The sequence below is a fragment of the Crocuta crocuta genome, unplaced genomic scaffold (genome assembly GCF_008692635.1).
Source record: "Crocuta crocuta isolate KB4526 unplaced genomic scaffold, BGI_CrCroc_1.0 scaffold494, whole genome shotgun sequence".
Taxonomy (NCBI): domain Eukaryota; kingdom Metazoa; phylum Chordata; class Mammalia; order Carnivora; family Hyaenidae; genus Crocuta; species Crocuta crocuta.
Genome location: NW_027527931.1, coordinates 282516 through 302500, shown reverse-complemented (window position 1 = coordinate 302500; position 19985 = coordinate 282516). Strand labels below are relative to the sequence as shown.

The window sequence follows — 19985 nt, the reverse complement described above, 5'->3', positions numbered from 1 at the left end:
TGTTGAGGTTTTTGTGGTGTGCGTTTCCAGCTAAAAATGAGTAGTCACAGGGGCACCAGGGGGGCTCAGTCGGTTAAGCGTCCGACTTCAGCTCAGGTCATGATCTCGTGGTTCGTGGGTTCTAGCCCCGCGTTGGGCTCTGTGCTGACAGCCAGCTCAGAGCCTGGAGCCTGTTTCAGATTCTGTATCCCCCTCTCTCTCTCTGACCCTTCCCTGCTCTCTCTCTCTCTCTCAGAAATAAAAAAAAATAAAAAAATAGAAGGTAGAGTTTTGAACATTGTATATGAAAAAGATCAGAATTTTCAGTTTCTTACATCGTCACTGAATACAAGTATTACTGTATCTGTTAATATAAAATCTGAACGCTGCCCCTGATTAATCAAGTCATTGCCTAGTAAATTGTGGAAGGTGCAAGTCATAGCCGATGGTGGAAAATGAAACCACAATTTTGGCACAAATAACTGAAGCATTCATGAACACAACAATAAAAAATAGCCCTTGACTTATTTTAACTCTTTAAACTTTTATTTATTTATTTATTTATTTATTTATTTTAATGTTTACTTTTGAGAGACAGGCAGACTTCAAGTGGGGCAGAGGAGAAAGACAGGGAGACACAGAATCAGAAGCAGGCTCTAGGCTCTGAGCTGTCAGCACAGAGCCCAATGTGGGGATCAAACTCACAAAAACTGTGATATCATGACCTGAGCCAAAGTAGGATACTTAATGGACTGAGCCACCCAGGCACCTCAAAAGTTTTGATATTTTTAGACGGTGGTTATAAACATGACTCACTTGTTTCCACATCTTCTATAATGTCATAAATGTAAATTTTAATTTGCTCATTGAAATTCACTCATTTGACAGAACTGATCCAGAAACATGGGAACAGAAGACAGGAATTCAACTTCCCCTCAATTCTTAGTCAATCAACAATAATTGAATTTTCCACTTAGGTAAACTATTGTTGGTCGAATACCATTTGGATCATGAAGTGCTTTCCAGTTCACGGTCCTAAAATAGTGACAGTGACATTGAGCATTTGCACAGTGACCAGCACTGGCTCACAAGCTCTATGTCATTATTGCATTCATGCATATATCAATAGTAACACCACCCCCAAAGTGGATATTATTTTCACCCCCTTTGTAGCAATGCTGAGACGGAGGCCTGAGGAGGCTAACTCAGTACCTGACCAAGGTCACATAATGAATCAGACGCACAGCTAGGATTTGAAATGAAGGCAACTGAGACAGAGTACAAGGTCAGGGGCTAAGTGACGAAGGACTGAATGCCACCTTGACATCCAGTGTGTCCCCATAGTGTCCCCTATGGCTGCCGTGGCTCTTACAACATTTTGTATGTCTTTAAAATAAACGTATTTAGGGGCACCTGGGTGGCTCAGTCGGTTAAGCATCCAACTTTGGCTCAGGTCATGATCTCACAGTTCATGGGTTCGAGCCCTGCGTCCGGCTCTCTGCTGACAGCTTGGAGCCTGGAGCCTGCTTTGGATTCTGTGTCTCCCTCTCTCTCTCTGACCCTCCCCTGCTCAAGCTGTCTCTCTCTCAGAAATAAATAAAACATTTAAAAAATTTTTAAATAAAATAAATGTCTTTAATTCATCTTATACTTCTAAGGTCATGGACATTGCCTGGAACACAGGTATTGTTCAGTACAAGCCCAAGTTAGAGAAAGAAGCTGTTATAGGCTCATAGAAAAATGTTATATTAGGGGCGCCTGGGTGGCTTAGTCGGTTGAGCGTCCGACTTTCGCTTAGGTCATGATCTCGCGGTTCGTGGGTTCGAGCCCCGCGTCGGGCTCTGTGCTGACTGCCAGCTCAGAGCCTGGAGCCTGTATCAGTCTGTGACTCCCTCTCTCTCTGACCCTCCCCTGCTCACGCTGTCTCTCTCTCTCTCTCTCTCTCCTAGAAATAAATAAAAAAATATTAAAAAAAAATGTTATATTAGAGCAATACAGACCAGTCATATTTCATTCTCTGTCTGATGTCTTCCTCTCACAGGAGGATCAAGGGTCATTGAATCACAGATTCTTAGGATGAAGATGATAGTGGTGGTAAGCGCCGTCCACCTTTGTCCATGGTCATCGCTCAGTCCCGGAAAGACACCTTCCCAATTTGTGTGTTACTTCTCCTGAATGTCCTCTCCTGGTTCCCCAGAACTGGGTTAGATTGCCCTCCTACTGGACTATCAGGGCACTTTTCACTCTGTGTTGAACCCCCGTTTGGCTCTTCTTGCCCCACTGCCACGAAAGCGTGCTGAGTCTTGCTCACACTGGACTTCCAGCACCCGGCCTCCTGTATAACATACAGCCAGAGAATCAAGATGCATTCGTCAGGATATTCCTGTAACAGGTTTTAGACTCCAGAACCCTAAGTTGAAAATTTGGCAGCCCGTTCTCGGGGAAGAGCGAGATGGGGCTATAATTTATTCTGCAGTCCACCTGCTGATCGGATCAAAGTTTGTAGCTTCCTCAGAGATAAATGAGTCAGGCTATTTTCATATGCATCAGACAGAGCACGAGTTGTCTTCTGATTCAGATGCTTCAGCATATGTGGATGGTCAGCCGGAGGTGGTCCAGCCAAGGCCTCTGAGGTCAGGCGAGTGCATTTCTGCATTGAAAGAGAACTTCTCCAGCTCTGGACCCCGATTCAGGGATATCCCTGGATTATGTGAATCACAACAGGTCTGCCATCTTGCCTGGCATCTGGCAGCAGAGAGAGAATGTGTTGCATTTTCCTTGGAAGACGGCAGCTGGAAGGTTCTGAAAACATGACAACTAAAGCTTTGAGGAACGTTTCATACCATGATGTCAGAGCGGTACCCACGGTGTTCGGCTAGATAGTGACTTTCATCATTGGGATTCTCTCACCCTCAGTAATGTGCTGCTGGTATTTTAAGAAACATCCCTGTACTTCCTCTTTTCACTTTGCTACCACAGCCGGCTACACTCAGAGGTTGCACTCACTCCCCAGCGCCAGGACCGCCAGTCCATCTGTCCGCAAGCCGCCGTTCGTCAGCATCCCAGGGCACACCTCCATGCTCCTGTGGGCATCTCTGCTGCTCCTCGGTAAGTGGTAGAGAAGCCTCTGCTCTAGGAGGAGGTCGAGCCTCTCCCCAAGCAAAAGGCCTCCCCTCTGGGCTGCTGAACAAATGGATTTTACTACTATTTCAGAATAGCAGGAAATCAACAAAAGGGGAAGGTATTGATTGAATGGTATTGGGTTGGGGGGTGCGTGGGGAGATGGTTTCCAAAAGTGTGTTCGTCACTTGGTTTTAATTGCCTGCAAAAAATTCCTCCTACTCCAAAAGCAGGCCTATTTTGCCATGTAAAATATCTAGTTAGATTCAGTTACCTCCCTGATCACATAAGCCCTGAATCGGTGTGAAGGGAACATGTCCTAATCGTGAGCTGATGTAGAAATGAGTTTCTGCAGGGGCGCCTGGGGGCTCAGTCGGTTAAGCCTCTGAATTCGGCTCAGGTCATGATCTTGCAGTTCCTGGGTTCAAGCCCTGCATTGGATTCTGTGCCGACAGTTCAGAGCCTGGAGCCTGCTTTGGATTCTGTGTCTCCCTCTCTCTCTGCCTCTCCCCTGCTCATGCTCTCTCTCTCTCTCTCTCTCTCTCAAAAATATTTAAAAATTAAATTAAAAAAAGAAATTAGTTTCTGCTGAGAATAGTTTTTTCCCTCTCTGAATCCTACAATCATGCCCTGCTCTGAAATTTGCAAAAAAGCATGAGAGGAGAGGAAATAGATGGTTTTCCTTGGGTTCCCGCCCCCCACTCCACCTCTGTACTATTTTTCAATATTTGTGCAAGTGAGGTAGCAATGTCCTAGAAACGGGAGCCAAGGAGCTAAAGCCCAGTAAGTCATTTGTGCACTAAGTATTTATTAAGCTCGTTTCTTGTTCCCAGCTGCATCTCCAGACCCTAACTAGGGGAAGAGTTATTAGTGCAGCTGGCACATCACGGGAACTTGGTAAATAGTGAATAAGGGGTATATTGGGCTGGGCACTGGGGAGAACACAGGACACGGAAGACACAGTCTCTGTCCCCAAAGCCTGACACTCTGATGAGGAAATCAAGGTACACATGCAAAAGCATTTGGCTTGAAAACAGACACAAAAATATTACACGATGAATCACAAGAGAATGTGTGGTGATAGTTGTTAATTCTTGCTGATAGTAATTCACAATTGATCGCTGAGCCCTGACCATGCCAGACACTTTTCTAAGAATATCCCATGTGTGAATCTACCCAAGCGTCTAACAATCTGTGAGCTGGAGCTGCTATAAATCCCATTTTGCAGATAAGGGAGCCAAGGCGCAGAGACGGTCTCTTGCCCTTAACCTCCACACGGTGGCAATCAAGGGTCAAGTCCACACTCACAGGAACCACAGGGCTGGCGGCTGTTAGCCCCACTGCATATCTGATTTCCAGTCTCAGCGAGCTGTGATGACTCACTAGAGCCTAGAGCAGAGTGAGGGCCTGCAGCCCCGAGGTTTCTGAGAAGGCTTCATGGAGGAGGTGGATTTCATCAGGGTGTCAGTGCACGGTGTGACCGCCTCTTCTTGGTACTGAAGGAAAAACCCTTCCGGGCAAGGAGATGGTGAAGCCAAGTCTGAGCAGCAGCCACACCAGGCTCACGTTTATTTGTGTTTTTTTAATGTTTATTTATTTTTTATAGAGAGAGCACGAGCAGGGGAGGGGCAGAGAGAGACGGGGAGCCAGGGGATCTGAAGCAGGCTCTGCGCTGACAGCAGAGAGCCCCATGCGGGGCTCAAACTCACAAACCCTGAGATGATGACACTCAAAGTTGGACACTCAACCAACTGAGCCTCCAGGCGCCCCACCAGGCTCATGTTTAACAGATGGTGGCAGCAGCCAGTGACGGAAGATTTGCTAATTTAACCCACTGAAACAAGACTCTGAGGTCACTAGAAGGGTCCCCATGTTGCAGATGAGGAAGGGGATGTATGGGCTTCCATAGCCTGCCCAGCGCGGCACCCCTAAAGTCCAGACCTTCTTCTGCCCACTCTCCAGCCGCCACAGTGTCCCCTGGCTTCTCTGGGTGGCGGAGCTGGCGTGCCTCTTCTGCCCCCGGCTGGAGTGGGGCCCTGGAGGGGGGCTCTGTGGGTGGGAGGGCTCCGCCCATGCCTCATGCTGACCTTCACCCTCACCTCTCTTTGCAGCTCCAGTCGGCGGACAGTTTGGTAAGTCAGTCTCCTTTTTCTTGTCTCTCTTCCATGTCTAAATGTTCTAGTGACTGGGCTCCTCGTGGGATGCTCATTAGAGGAGGCCTGACCCCTGCACTCCCGTCCTGAGGGCTACAGGCAGGGAAGCACCACTCTGTGCAACGACTGACCCCCTGAGCTGAGGAGTCATGCCCCCAGGTCAGACCTGCCATCGTGTCAGATGAACAGGGCAGGGTCTGGGATGCACGTCACAGAGGTCAAGGAGGGGCATGCCCCACCTTGTGTCCGGTGCTGGCCAGCCTGACAGGGTGCACAGAAGCCTGGGAGGGAAGGCTAGACATGGGCCGAGACCTCAGTGAGGGGTGGCCGGGATGCAAACAGCTCTGCGTTTCCACCTTTCCTAGCCCAGCACAGCACTGCCCCAACCATGAGCGAGCACGCCACTCCAAAGCCCAGCAGGCTTGTGTAGACGTCTTCCCGGAAATAGCTCAGATCATGACGCTTTTGAGCGCCCGCCCTACTGGTCAGCAGGAAGACCAGCCTTCTGGGGAGCTGCGTCTAGGTGTCCCAGTAATCCCTGAAAATCCCTGAGTTCATCCAGACCACTGAGTTCATGGGGGGGGGATCGCTGTCATCCAGCCCCCACCAGCAGGAGCCAGGGCCCCCTGATGTACACTGTCCCTTGCAGTTCCTGGGCCTGTGGACGTCCCCCTTGGTCAGGGGACACGGACCGTCTCCCACAAACCCCTGTCTAACTGAGAAGAGCTTGTCACTTGACTAGACTTTGCTAAACCCTCTGGGATGGAGAAAAAAAAATACAGAAAGTGTCTCAGATCAGCTACTAGATGTGGTTAAGCTCATTAACTCAGTCCAAACCTCATGAGGCCCTGACAAGGTACGGCTTCTCTGAGCATGTAGCGGGGGCAGGCACCTTCTGAGGACCAGTGAGGGACCTGGCTGCACACACAGTAGGTTTCCCTTCCTCGGGTACAAGACTTCCTACCCCAGATACTTCCCAGGATCACAGTCAGAGGGACTTCTATCCATGGTCACTGCAAACATGGAAGATTCTGTTCCGTCTTCTAAAGAGAGACAGAAAATGTCTGCGGAAACACAAGAATGTTCGCATTACCAAACACAACATTCAGCTTCTCCATCTAAAACAAATGTTCCAGTTACTGTATAATTTTTGGCCCCCAACACGGGAAGAATATTTCCTTTACATTTGGGTGTAACTAAAAGATCTATTTGGGCATTCTTGCAGACAAAGGTAAGAATATTTAAAGTCTTAAAGCTTTAAAAAAGCAACCATCTGTATTTCCTTAAATATAGACAGTCCTTATCGGAGCATAAAGGCATTAAACACACACACACACACACACACACACACACACACACACACACACACACATCTAAAGTGATTCCACTTAAAATTTTATGGTAAATTGCATGCCCCCATCACTGAGACTTTCCTTTTGAAAAATGAAATAATGCCAATGGAAATAATCTGGTTTATTTTCTACTTCACCGAATTTAGATGACCTCAGGCAATTATGCAGAACAAACCTCGAATCTAATATCGATTTTTTAAATGCGGTCAGGGCCCCAGCTTCGGGCATCACGACAGGAAGTTGGGGGAGGAGGAAGGTAACTCCAATTGCAAGAGGGCTCCCCCCACCTCCCACCCCTACCACACTCGGCTCCTTCCCCGTAGAGCCAAAACTACTCCCAGGGCCCCCACTCCCCTGGCTCTACTCCCCTGACCTCTCCTCACCCAGAACTGCACGGACCCTGCAGTAACCATTCCCAAAGTCATGAGTTCCCACATCTCAGGCAGAATGTGAGAGGTCACTTTGCAATCACATCTCCTTCTGTAACACTCCGAGCTTAGCCCAACTGAACACCCATCTTGCAGCTGAGCAGGCAGCAGTGACAAAGGGGAAGGGAGTGCGAGTGAAGGTTTTCCATGGTGAGTGACACCTCAGGGAAGAAGAACATCTCTTTCCCCTTCGGTATATCATTGGGAGCCGCCAATTAAACAGACAAAAGACAGATTCACAGGAGAAAGATCTGTATTCCGCTCTTATGAGGGCGCACAGAAACTGCGAGCCAGGGAGGGGATTAGGACTTGGGGCTCAGATGCCATCTGAGCAGGGAAAGGGCCGGGGAGGAGGGCGCTTACTGGAAAACAAAGGGCTTTCAGGGAGGATACAGCGGCCCGTTGGAGAACAGAGGGCACATACAGTAGTTTCCTGACAATGTCTGTTTAGTCCTTGGTGATAAGGGTCTGTCACTCCCAGGAGGCGATTTATAACGGAGTCCTTCTGGGAGGCAGGAAAGTGTGTTCAGAATAGAAAGTATGTATAAAACCTATTCTGAAAAGCCTTCAGCTCAGCCTAAGTTTTCAGGCCACAGGGGTGCATGCTAGATCAACTTCAGTGACCAGCCCACCCAACCTCAAAGCTAAAAAACTCAAAAAATAAACACTCAGAAAGGAAGTGTGCCCATGGCAGTTTGTTGTTGGGGAAATGTAAATAAAAGCCAAATTTTCTCCCAACCCAGAAATCTCCGCAGAGGGAGTAGGGACAGAAAACACTTGGTGTTGAAGTGTCAAGTCAGAGTGTGATGTGCATCTCAGGCCATCCACTAAGACGTCACAAGGGCAGAGAGGAATCTCCACCCCTGACTCAGCTGAGCAGACCCACCGCCCCCCCAGACAGGTCCCAGGTCAAATAGTCCCTGGTCAGGAGCAAGGTCCTGACAGCGCCTTCTGTCCACACAGCTCCTCTGAGCTCTATCTCAGTAACTGGGAAGACCACTGTGCGGGCTGAGTGGCTGTTGTCCACACCAGGGAAGAATGTGTCCACAGTCTGAGGTTGGGGCTGCTGAGGGTGTCGGAGCAAGGAGACGCCTCTGCCCCTCTGCATTCCAAAAGCCGATGGCTCCCTCCTGAGCAGGACACTCCTCAGTTGTGACCCTGGCAAGTGTACAAAGATTCACATACACTAGGAAGAAATTCTTGGGGTGCCCAGGGGGCTCATTCAGTTGAGCATCCAACTTTGGCTCAGGTCATGATCTTGCGGTTCGTGGGTTCGAGCCCCGCGTCGGGCTCTGTGCTGACAGCTCAGAGCCTGGAGCCTGCTTCAGATTCTGTGTCTCCGTCTCTCTCTGACCCTCCCCTGCTTGCGCTCTGTCTCTCATTCTCTCAAAAATAAATAAACATTAAAAAAAAAGAAAAGAAAAGAAAGAAATTCTTGGGGGCGCCTGGGGGGCTTAGTCGGTTAAGCGTCCGACTGTCACTTAGGTCATGATCTCGCGGTTCGTGGGCTCGAGCCCCGCGTCGGGCTCTGTGCTGACTGCCAGCTCAGAGCCTGGAGCCTGTTTCAGTCTGACTCCCTCTCTCTCTGACCCTCACCTGCTCGCGCTGTCTCTCTCTCCTAGAAATAAATTAAAAAAAAAAAACATTAAAAAAAACAAAGAAATTCTTAAAGAAAAGGAAGGCAGAGAGAAGTCTTTTCCCTCATCTTCAACAGGGAGAATTCAACTCTTACTGTACCGTTTTCTTCACCACACTCTCCAGCTCCTGTGTGTCCACTGGGGTTCCAAAGATGCTAGGGCCTGATTTCATGCAAGGCTCGTATTCTGCTGTCATGAAAGCGGACCCTTGACTTTTGGGAGTGAGACTGGCTCCTGGCACTCACCTTCCGTGTGCTTCTGAGTATCACTTTCCCACATCTGCTTTGTGTCGGTAAAAATACAACTTCTCCATAACTGCATAATCAACCCCCAAATTCCTACAGTCCCTCCATCAACAGTACCCCCTCATGCCACGCAGACATGCCACACAAATGCTCATCTCAGACAGGCGGCTGTCATAGGAGCCGGGGAGGGAGAGTCAGGAAGGACTGACCAAGGGCCCGGCCCGCATCACTGACCTTCACGGAGAGCCAAGCCTACTGGGGTCACCCTCTGGAAGGCCGGCCTGCCCCTACAGGCCACAGAGCAGCCACTGCACCCCTGGGAAAGGCAGACACGGCCGGGAGGCTTTCCTGGGGATCCCCCAGGCCGGGGCCTCGTGTCTGTCCCACACAGATGACCGTGGCAGGGACCACAGGTGTCTCCATCTCAGGCTCTGTCTCTTCCTTCCTCAGAAGCTGCATCCAAACCCGTGATCTCCCTCCACCCTCCATGGACCGTCGTCTTCAAAGGAGAGACAGTGACTCTGACCTGCAATGTGTTTCACTTTCATGCACCAGAAAAAATAAGATGGTTCCTCTGGTACCTCGGGAGGAGAAAACTAAGTGAAACCCCAGAAAACAGCCTGGAGGTCCGTGATTCTGGACAGTACAGATGCCAGACCCAGGACTCGCTCCCAAGTGACCACGTGAGCTTGACCTTTTCTTCAGGTGAGCAAGAGGGTGAGCCAGTTAAAAGTCTACAAGCAGTTTCTGTGCGTCCTCACCCCCTGGAGTGAAGACCTGGGGCCTTCACTCCGCTCCAACCCTTGACCTCCGCGACCTCATTCCCCAGGGCCCCTCATTGTCCACAGGTGTTTTCCAAAGGACTGTTGATGTTGGACTTTTGTTGTCTAACCTCAATAAGCAGACATCCCCATGCATTTACACAGTGGAGCAAGGAGTTCATTTCAGGGCATTTGAAACTGAGGGTGCCTTAGCCCCTGCCCTCAGGGCCGACCAGCCTCCTGAAGGACAAACAACAGGGACACGGATGCACTGAGCATGAAGGGGCCTCAGATGAGCTGGGGAGCCTGTGTCCTCTCCTGTCCTGGCACCTGTCGCTTCTCTACTCCTACTGTCCTGCCTCGGGGGCACCCACTCTCTCCCTGTCCTGCTTTGCCCACTCCACAGACAACGGTCTGGACCACCAGACAGGGACTGCACTGGGGGACAGGCAGTGGGTCCCTGATTCACCTTAGACAGAGGGGACAGAACTGACCTGTCATGTGCATCTGAAGAGCGGGAGAAGGTCTGCCCAGGACCCCGTTCTCCGTTCCTCATCCCCCGGGGTTTGTGTCTGACGACAAGCCTGCTACAGAGTGAACCCCAGTGTGTGGTGACACTTTCTAGTCTGTTCTTCGGAATCTCCCCCAGCCCCAGTGACTCCCGCTCGGGGCCCCGGTGAGCAGGTGGTCTTTAACCATGTTTGGCAATGTCGGGGTCCAGCTCACAGTCACGTTAGACTCTTCATACTGCCGTTCTGCCCCCAAGTGTTGGGGGTGTGTCAGGGCGATGTGTCTGGGGTTCATTTACGAATTGTAGCTGAAGCAGGTCTTACGGATTTGGAAGGAAATAGTGCACCCGGGGCAGGAGACTAAGTCCTGAGAGAAAAGAAAGACTTGTGATTGAGCTGCACACAGAGGAGGGGGGTGTCCCTCAGTGCCAACTCCTGTCCCTGTGTGGTTTCCAGGCTTGCTCATTCTCCAGGCTCCACATAGCGTGTTTGAAGGTGACACATTGGTCCTGAGGTGCCGGATAAAGAAGGGAGAGACACTGACCTCTGTGAAGTACAGTTGGAATAGGAAAGTCATTTCCACGTCCAATCAAAGCCAGGATCTGTTGATACCACATGCAAGTTCAAACAACAGTGGCCATTACTACTGCACTGGATATGTGGGCAAAAGCTACAGGCTTAGGTCAAACATCAAGGTTGTTCACATTCAAGGTAAACTTTTCATTTCATACAGATTATAGATTTGCTCAGTAATGTCCAGGTGGGGAACCGGGCGTGACAGGGCACCCACACATGGTTGTCCCAACGCTGGATAAGGAGGGACGCGTGAGCTCCCTCCGGTAGGCAGAGCCCATGGGGCCCTTGCACTTGAGCTGGGGTGCGGAGGGGAAGACAGGGTCCACAAGTGTCTTGCCTCGTGTCTGAAGTTCCCTAGGACCCAGAAACCAAACCCCCCTGCCCCGGGGCTCCCAGGGCCACCCTCTGAGACCTTGGTTTGTCTCTTCTCTCTAGAACTATTTCCGGAACCAAAGCTGAAAGTCACCCCATCCCAGCCCACAGAGGGCAAGTCCGTAAACCTGAGCTGCGAAACTCAGCAGGTTCTGGAGCGGCCGGACACTGTGCTTCATTTCATCTTCTTCAGGGAGCACGGGGTCGTGCTGTCAGACTGGAGCCAGTCCCCAGAACTCCAGATCACAGCTCTCTGGAGACAAGACTCAGGAGTTTACAGGTGCGGTGCTGCTTCCGCCCAGGGCGTCTGCAAGTACAGCCTCCCGCTGCAGGTCTCTGTGCAGGGTGAGTGTGGGAGAGCCACGGGGTGGGGCTGGGGGGGATGCAGGGCTGTGGCTTCCCCCACCCCCACAAATGCTCCCTTCACACGTGCAGATGGGGACTGCCTCCCGATGGGGGCGGCTGACACTGAGAAGTGAGGTCCTGCAATAAAAGAACCACAGGGCTTCCTTTCCACCACCATTTTTCTAAAAACGCAGACTTCCTTCGGAACTCCAGCACCTCGATGTGTTAGAGGTGGAGTTCTATGCAAGAGTTAGGGAAGACGAACGTGAACAGACAACAAGGCGCCCCGCTACTTTACTGAGCTGACATGATCTTGGGGTGAACTAAGGAGGGGATAAGTATCAGCTTCCTCCTAATCAGTAGCAACAAAGAACGTGAGTGCCCGCGATGGGCAAAGCACAAGAGAAGGGCACACACACGTACAAAGATAAATACAATAAGTGCCATCTCGTCTTAGGCACCAAAGCAGAACTCCCAGACACAGGTGTGGTCCAGCCCAGTGCCCTGGCAGCCACCACCACTGTCACCTGTCACGGCAGACAATTCAGACTGCCGCGGGGACCTCAGACAAAACTCAAACGCTGCTTCGTGGAGAGCCAGGTTTTCTCTCTCCTGGGACCTCATGCATCAGGATAGATATAGGACATTTAGTGGGGTCCTCGGTCCAAACTGCACTGTCTGTGCACTACAATACCAGCACCTGCTGACAAGTGTATCTTTTTTTTTTAGTGTTTATTTATTTTTGGCAGAGAGAGACACACAGAGCACGAGCAAGGGAGGGGCAGAGAGAGAGGGAGACACAGACTCAGAAGCAGGCTCCAGGCTCTGAGCTGGCAGCACAGAGCCCGATGCGGGGCTTGAACTCACAAGCTGTGAGATCATGATCTGAAGTCAGACGCTTAACTGACTGAGCCCCCCAGGCAGCCCATCCTAAACTCACATAAAAAGTGACCCCGTCCAACATGCCAGCTCCCCCACAGGCCCTCATCGGCCGTCTTGTGTCCACGCAGGGGTCCCCGTGTCCGGAGTGCTCCTGGAGACCCAGCCCCCGGAGGGCCGGGCGCTTGCCGGGGAGCCCCTGGTCCTGGTCTGCTCCGCGGCGGAAGGCACAGGGGACACCACGTTCTCCTGGTACCGGGAGGACACGGGGGAGAGTCTGGGGCGGAAACGCCGGCGCTCCCAGAGAGCGCAGCTGGAGATCCCTGCGGTGGGCGGCAGCCACGCGGGGGGCTACTTCTGCACGGCCGACAATGGCCTCGGCCTCGACCTCAGCGCGGTCCTGAACGTCACTGTCACAGGTGAGATTTCATCTCCTTTGTCCTTATTTATTGTCAGCTTCCTCTGGTTAGAGGTGGGCGTGGCCAGCACTCCAGGTGCAGGTTAGAGGTGGGCGTGGCCAGCACTGCTGCTGATTTTCCTTCCCCTGGTTTCACTTTGCCATCTTGCATTGCGATATAATTTCTTCGTGGGAATGTTAATAGTCAGGTTATGTGGGGGTATTGCTGGCAGGAGCCATTTCTCACCTGGAAACGACCTTACATGCTCGCACTGTGACTCACAGTGTGTTGATGTCAAAGAGCCGGGTTAGCTGGTTAACCGCGTTGCAAGATCGTCAGTGTCAAGGGCATGCGTTTCTCAGGGAGTCATCAGGGCACATCCGCGGTCCCGACAGGACCAGCCATCGGCTCTGCTCCACCCTTCCTGCAGGCCTGACCGTCTCCGGGCCCAGAATCAGCTCCCTGAAGCTAGCAGTCACGGGGGGGACTCAGGCCCAGTTACGTGCACTCAGGGGACTAGCCTGTCGGGCCCCACCATCTGGCCTCTGTCTCTCTCCCTTTGTCCCCAAGAAGCCACAGCGGCCAGGCCCCCACGCAGCCCCGTTGGCTCTGCCGAGCTTGGCTGTGTCCCTGGCACCCGAGGACGCCAGCCATTACCTACCAGGGGGGAGCAGGCTGCCTGCTGATATTTGCCAGATTCCTCCGCAGAGTTCCTTCCGGCACCCAAATCGCTCTGACGAGGATGTACTGCCCTCCACGTTGCTGAAGTCATTCTGTCCCCATGTCACTCGACCCATCACCAGCTCTTGACCCAACTAGCCCTACCTTCCATCTTGCACCACGTTCCTCTTTGACCCCAGACAGCCCGCTGTCCGTCCTCTGCCCGTTCGCCTGACACCCAGGCTAGGTTTCCCTCACCGGGTCCTCCCGTATCTCCAGCTCTGAATGTCAGGCACAGAGTCTCTGTCCTTAGTCTCCAACGTCCCCTTCAGCCGAGACCTGTAGCCTGAGCTCAGAACCCATGCATCCAAGCACGCGAACCAGCTGCTGCACCGGAATGGCTACTTGGCACCTTCGAACTGAATTCATCCAAAACCAGAGTTTCAGTTTTCATCCCAAACAAACTGTTCCTGCTTGGCATCGCGGGGGTAAACATAAAGCCCCACCCTCCTACTTGCTTAGGCCAAAAATCAGGCCCAACTTTCCTTTGTGGTTCGTCTTCCACATCTAATCCACCTGCGCATCTAATCCAGCTGGCTTTTCAGGATATGCTGAGACCTGGCCCGTTCCTAGCACCTCTGCGGCCACTACCGCTCCGAGCCGCCAATGCTCCCTCCCTGGGCTGTGGCAGTAACACCCCCACTGGCCTCCAGCTTCCGCATTGCTCTCCACAGCCCCTTCCCTGCGCAGCATCAGAAGGAGCCTCTACCTCATGCTGCTCTTCTGTACAAAGTCTCCCCAGGCTTCCCGTCTCCTTCAGAGTGACGGCCATCGTCCACCAGGTCCCGCGGCTCTGCAGGACCTGATCTCCCTCTTCCCTCCCCTCACTTCCTCTACTCCAGCCACCATGGCCCCCTGTCTCTTCCTCAAGCCTTCCAGTCACACTCCTGCCTCAGGTCCTTTGCACTGCTCTTCGAGATACCCTCATGCTCACCCCCATCTCCCTCAGTGAGACCTATCCAGTGAGACGTGCCCAAACCATGCTGGCCCTTCTTCTCTTGGGCCCCTGTGTCCTTCCTCGAAGTACTTACCCCCACCAGCCATCGCAATGTCTGTCCCTTTCACTGCTCCTGTATTACCCTCATGAAGGCAGGTCTGTTTTCTCACCACTCTTGTATCCCAGTTAGCCCACAGTAGGCATTCGATAAACTCCTACGGAATGAATGGGTTCTACACACATCGTTGTAGGGACCACAGTAACGATCCCAGAAGATAAAGATAATATTGGCCTCTCCATTCTACAGAAAAGGACTATGAGGCTCAGAAAGGTTTGGTAATTTGTGTGAGGCCACAAAGTTCACACCTGCACACAATCATAAAGCTCCGCAAGCGGAGGGGCAGCCAGAGTCCTCTGCGGAAGTCCCCGCCGTCAGCCACCTGAACGGGGGAGGCGGTCAGCCCTGACAGAGCCGCGACCCCCAGCAGGCGGCTTAGCAGCTGTGGGAAGGGGGCACAGCCGGGGCCGTCCGGCTGCCGTGCAGTTTCCCCTCAGCTCCCTCGGGGCGCGCCCCGTGATCACAGGGGCCCTCCCAGGTCAGGGCTTCCCACCAACACATGCGCCGGGAGCATCTGCCTCCCACTCCGGAAATGTCTCCGTGAACAGCGCGAGTGGGTCTGGTCTGGCCCCCACGCAGACGGGCAGACACTGAGCCTGTGTCACGCTCATGGCATTTCTAGAGGGAGACGGGGCTAGCACGGCCGGAAGCCGCCGAGGGGCACCCCCCGAAGATGCGCCGGCCCTGATCCCCCGAGAGGCTCTGCAGGCAGGGCTCCTGTCCGAAGCAGGTGAACTTGGGGAGCCCAGAGGCCGCACTCCCTGAAGTGGGCAGGAGCGAGGCTGCTGGAAGCTCGGAGCTAAGTGTGGAGCCGCTCCTCTTCCTCTGGAGGAAAAGGTCAGTAGGAGGAGCCTGTGTCCTGCCCACGCGTGCCCGCGCTGGCTTGCACGACTCTACAGGTGCCATCCTCTGCCAGGGAGACACACGCTCACCCGAGTAAGCAGATGTCCAGGGTTCCGTTGACAAATGACGGAGCGGGAGCTTCTTACAAAATCTTTTGTATTCCCGGACCTTATGCAAAAGCCCTGTGCTCAGAAATGGGAGAACTTCTGGCAGCAGAGAAATTCTGAAAGTAGCCGGAGCACCGGGCTAAGGTGGGCGGTCTGTGCTCATGAGGTTTTCACCACAGAAATGCATTTCTCAAGGCCCGGAGGCCACAGTCTCGGCTCCGGCTCCGGATGCCTGCGTGGTTGGGTTCCAGGGAAAGCCCCGCCCCGCCTTGCAGACATCTGCCTTCCTGGAGCACCTGCTTCCTCACATGGCACAGGGGGTGACAGAGGGGGGTCTCGAGTCTCTTCTTCTAAGGCGCTAATCCCATCATGGGGCCCCCCTCCAGACCTCATCTAAACCTGATGACCCCCCCAAAGGCTCTATCCCCAAAACCGTCACACTGGGGCTCCAGGCTTCTTCACCATGTGAATCTTGGGGGAGGCACAAATCAGTCTGTAAAATGGGCTGAAGGTGGCCAGGGTGGTGCTGTGTGGGAGCATACTTAACGTGTGGGGACGTCCCCTGAACAGATCAGAGGGTAGCATGAAGTTCCCGAGGGCGCCAGACGGGGAGCTAATACTTGCATAGACGCTGCATGCCGCATCAGGAAGTGTTCAGAGCGTTTCACATACGTTAACAATACAATTCGCCAACAATAGCACAATTCCCACCATCCCTGTTTCCCAGATAAGGAAACTGAGGCACGGGGAGATTAAATAATTTTCTGTGCCCACACAGCTAGTAAGTGGAGGAGCTGGGATCTTAACCCACCGATCCAGTTGTGGAGTCTACACTTCCTCTTTTCTCTCCCACCTGTACTGAGAATGTAACTGACGTAATTCAAGGTTACAGCATGATGGTCTGCTCCATCACGTGGATGATTACCACAGTAGGTTTCGTTAATGCCTCTGCACTTCACACAGTCGTTGTGTGCACACATGTGGGGGGCACATGTGTGTGCATGTGTATACGTGTGTGCATGGTGAGGACCTTTAGGATGTATTCTCAGCGACTCTCAGGTGTGCAGCGCAGGGTTGCTAACTGTGGTCACCACGCGGTGCGCTCCAAGCCCAGCACTAACTCCTCTCCTGACTGGAAGTTTGTGACCCTGTCTTGGTCACCCCCCAAAGCCCCTGGAAACCACCATTGTTCTGTTTCTATGACTAGATTCCACATCTAAGAGCTCTTAACAGTATTCCTCTTTCCGTCTGACTTGTTTCACTTAGCATAATACTCTCAAGTTTCATTCACATTGCTGCAAATGCAGGATATCTTTTTATGACTGAGTAATAGTGCATCTATATATGATGGAACGTTATATATGATAGAACATTATATATGATGGATTATTATATATGATGGAATGTTATACATATTACATATGATGGAACATTATATATATTATATATGATGGACTATTGTATATATAATAGGATTTTATATATAATATGTATGATAGAATATTACACATAATATATATGATGGATTATACATCATATACATATGACGATGATGTATACCCTATTTCCTTTGTCCATTTGTTTGTTAATGGACACTGAGGTATTTCCCTGTATGGCTACCATGAATAATGCTGTCATGAACATGGGGAGATCAATGGTGTCCTCCAGACAGTAATTTCATTTTCTTCAAATGCATACCTAGAAGTGAGATCGCTGGATCATATAGCAGTTCTGTTTTCAATTTTTCGAGGAACCTCTATACTGTTTTCCAGAGTGGCTGCACCAACTCACATTCCCACCGACAGTGCCCATGGGCTCCCTTTTCTCCACATCCTTGTCAACACTTGTTACTTCTGGCATTTTTGATAAAAGCCATTCTGACAGGTGTGAGGTGGTATCTCCTTGTCGTTTTCATTCGCATGATGATGTGATGAGTGATGAGTGATGAGTGATGCTGAGCCCCTTTTCATGTACCTGTGGACCAGTGAGGTAGCTTCTTTAGAAATCTTTACATCTACACGCATCGGGGGTATTGCTGTGTACTTTCTCGTGGCATCCTTACCTGACTTCGGGGTCAGAGTGTTGCTGACCTCTTAAAATGGGTTTGGAAGTGCTCACTCCTCTTCAGTTTCGGGGAAGACTTTGAACAGATTAGAGCTAAAATTCTTCTTTAAATGCTTGCTAGAATTCACCAGTGTTACCATCTGGCCCTGGGCTTTCTTCATTGGGTGGGCTTCATTACTGAGTCAATCTCCTCACTCATTACTGGTCTGTCCAATCTTCATGATTCAGTCCTGATAGATTGTATATTTTTAGAAATTAATCCATTTCTTCTAGACTGTCTGAGTTGATGGTGCATAATTGTTCTGCGCCTTTCAAACTAAGACATATTTCAGCTCCTTTTCCCAGAGCAGTCATTTCTTCTAGGGGATGAGGTTACCGGGGATGGGGAAGACTTGCTCTCTGCTCGTTGCAGTTGGAATCCTGGGCATGGCTGTCTCCAATTTTGCACAGGTGGATGCCCAGGTGAGAGATGGGGAGACACAGCAGCCAAGGTGCTCTGTCCCTGGATTTCTCCCTGGCACTCCTCTCCTCTGGTCAGGCTGTCATGGTAGGGAGGCTGGGAGGACAGCTCTCCACGAATGCTGTTTGCAGGCAGAATGACTCATAGGGCTGTTGATTTTGTCAGGAAGGGAAAGCATAGAGACAGAAATGTTGTCAATGGCCAGTGGCTTTGGGTACTGTGTGCCTGCCAGAGCACTGTGGAATAGGCGGGAATCATCATTAGCTTTGCTGTGGTTCTGATACAAATGTCTTCTGTGTAATTTTGTGGCATCTGAGATCTGAATCTGATTTACATGGGGAGCAGGAATCTGCATGCAAACACTTCCATCCACCTGCCTCTTCACCCCTCTAGTCAGTGTTTGCTTTTTAGCCCTTACCGCCACCAGGCATGTTGTAAATGCATATATGTGTTTCCTGTCTGCCTACCCTCCCTGGACTATCAGTTCCATGTGTGCAGGGACTTCACAGTCCTGTTCAGTGCTTTGTCCTCAAGACCTGGCACCTGGCAGGACTTTGTGTGTGGCTACTGAGTTAATGAATGAATGAATGAATGAATGAATCAGCCAAATGAAATCTCTTGAATGAGAAGATGGGAGAATGGATCCAATGGAAGAATCAGAAACCCTTGACAACTGACTATTGCTTCCACCGGCTTCTCTCTTCCCCCTCGGTGCTTCTAGAAGGAAGGAGGCAGTGCTGCTTCCTTGTGGCGTCCCAGCATGGTCTTAATGGCGACACATTGGACCTGCTGCTGGCTCCCTGAGTGCCCATCAGCAGTGACATTTGCTCTCTTTCTCAGGCAGGCCGCTGAACCAGCCTCATGTTGCATCTTCCTCGGTGGCCTGCACTAATTCCCAAAAGGCCAGATCACAAGGATACGGACTATACAGAGAGAGAGAGTCCCCTCAAATGATAACTTTGGAAGTGATGTCTGTGGGTCGTGGAGGTAGCTGGCTGCATTCTCCCCCCTGTCCGGAAGGCAGCTATGCTCACCACTATACCACCAACGCCATTCTCCCCCCTGTCCTGGCCCCCTGACCCTCAGCCTGGCACCTCCTAAGGGAGCACAGGGTCCCGTCCGGCCACTCAGGCTGCCTCCTGTGCCACCAGCCCTGGCCCAGCCCTGGTCCCCTACGTTCCTCCCTCCCCAGGGCAGAGGAAAGTGCCAGGATGTCCCAGCCCTCTCTCCGGGGGGCTCACGTAGGCTCTCCCTCTCCCCAACCTCCCACCCCCCACCAGGTACTCAGAGGAACAGAAGCGGCCTCACTGCTGCCAGAGCCATCGGGGGACTGCTCAGCATTCTTCTCCTGGCTGCGGGCTTGCTGATTTACCACCGGCACCGGAGGAAGTCAGGTCTGCGTGCTCTCTTACCCACTGCTAGAGGCCATGCCCAGTCCTTGTGAGAGCCCTGCTTACTGGGGCGCCCACATTCTCCCCCTCGACACCCACAGATGCACACCCTCCGCCCAAGCTGTGCCGAACAGGTGCTGTGGTTGAGCGTTGCTCGAAACTAGTCGGGTTCACTAAGTCTCCAGTGAAAGGCAGGAAGGAAGTAGACTTTTCACTGTAGAGTCTCAAAAAGTTGATACAGACATTCTCCCTGGGCAGTTTTTTGGCTCAGACTGGACAGCTGCACCCCACAGCCTGTCTAAATCTGCCACAGACAGACGCTCTCGAGAAATCAAAGGGCTCTGAGAAGGGAGCTGGCTAGTTTCTCTCCTCCTTTCTCCCTGGAGGCTTCCCCATGTCAAAGCCTGAACTCACCATCCTGTGCTCCCAGGGCCAGCCCGACCCCTCATCCCCTACCTTGGGCAGAGCCACACACTTCCAGAGGCTTCTTGCCTTAGTCTAGTTACGCTAGTTCATTTTTTTTTTGTTTTTTTTTTTTTTTTTGCTTTTATAGTTTATTGTCAAGTTGGTTTCCATATAACACCCAGTGCT

The 19985-nt window shown here is 51.7% G+C and overlaps 1 protein-coding gene across 1 annotated transcript in view; it reads left to right on the top strand.

The window, feature by feature from the left end:
• Window positions 1–2986: 2986 nt before the first annotated feature.
• The window catches only part of FCRL4 (Fc receptor like 4), a 24378-nt gene continuing 7379 nt past the window's right edge, over window positions 2987–19985 (top strand). The window contains exons 1-7 of the mRNA XM_077751649.1: window positions 2987–3087; window positions 5211–5231; window positions 9365–9619; window positions 10641–10895; window positions 11196–11477; window positions 12488–12775; window positions 19284–19397. Of these exons, the coding sequence (XP_077607775.1) occupies window positions 3057–3087; window positions 5211–5231; window positions 9365–9619; window positions 10641–10895; window positions 11196–11477; window positions 12488–12775; window positions 19284–19397 (1246 nt within the window). The 5' untranslated portion in view covers window positions 2987–3056. The remainder of the gene's footprint in view (window positions 3088–5210; window positions 5232–9364; window positions 9620–10640; window positions 10896–11195; window positions 11478–12487; window positions 12776–19283; window positions 19398–19985) is intronic.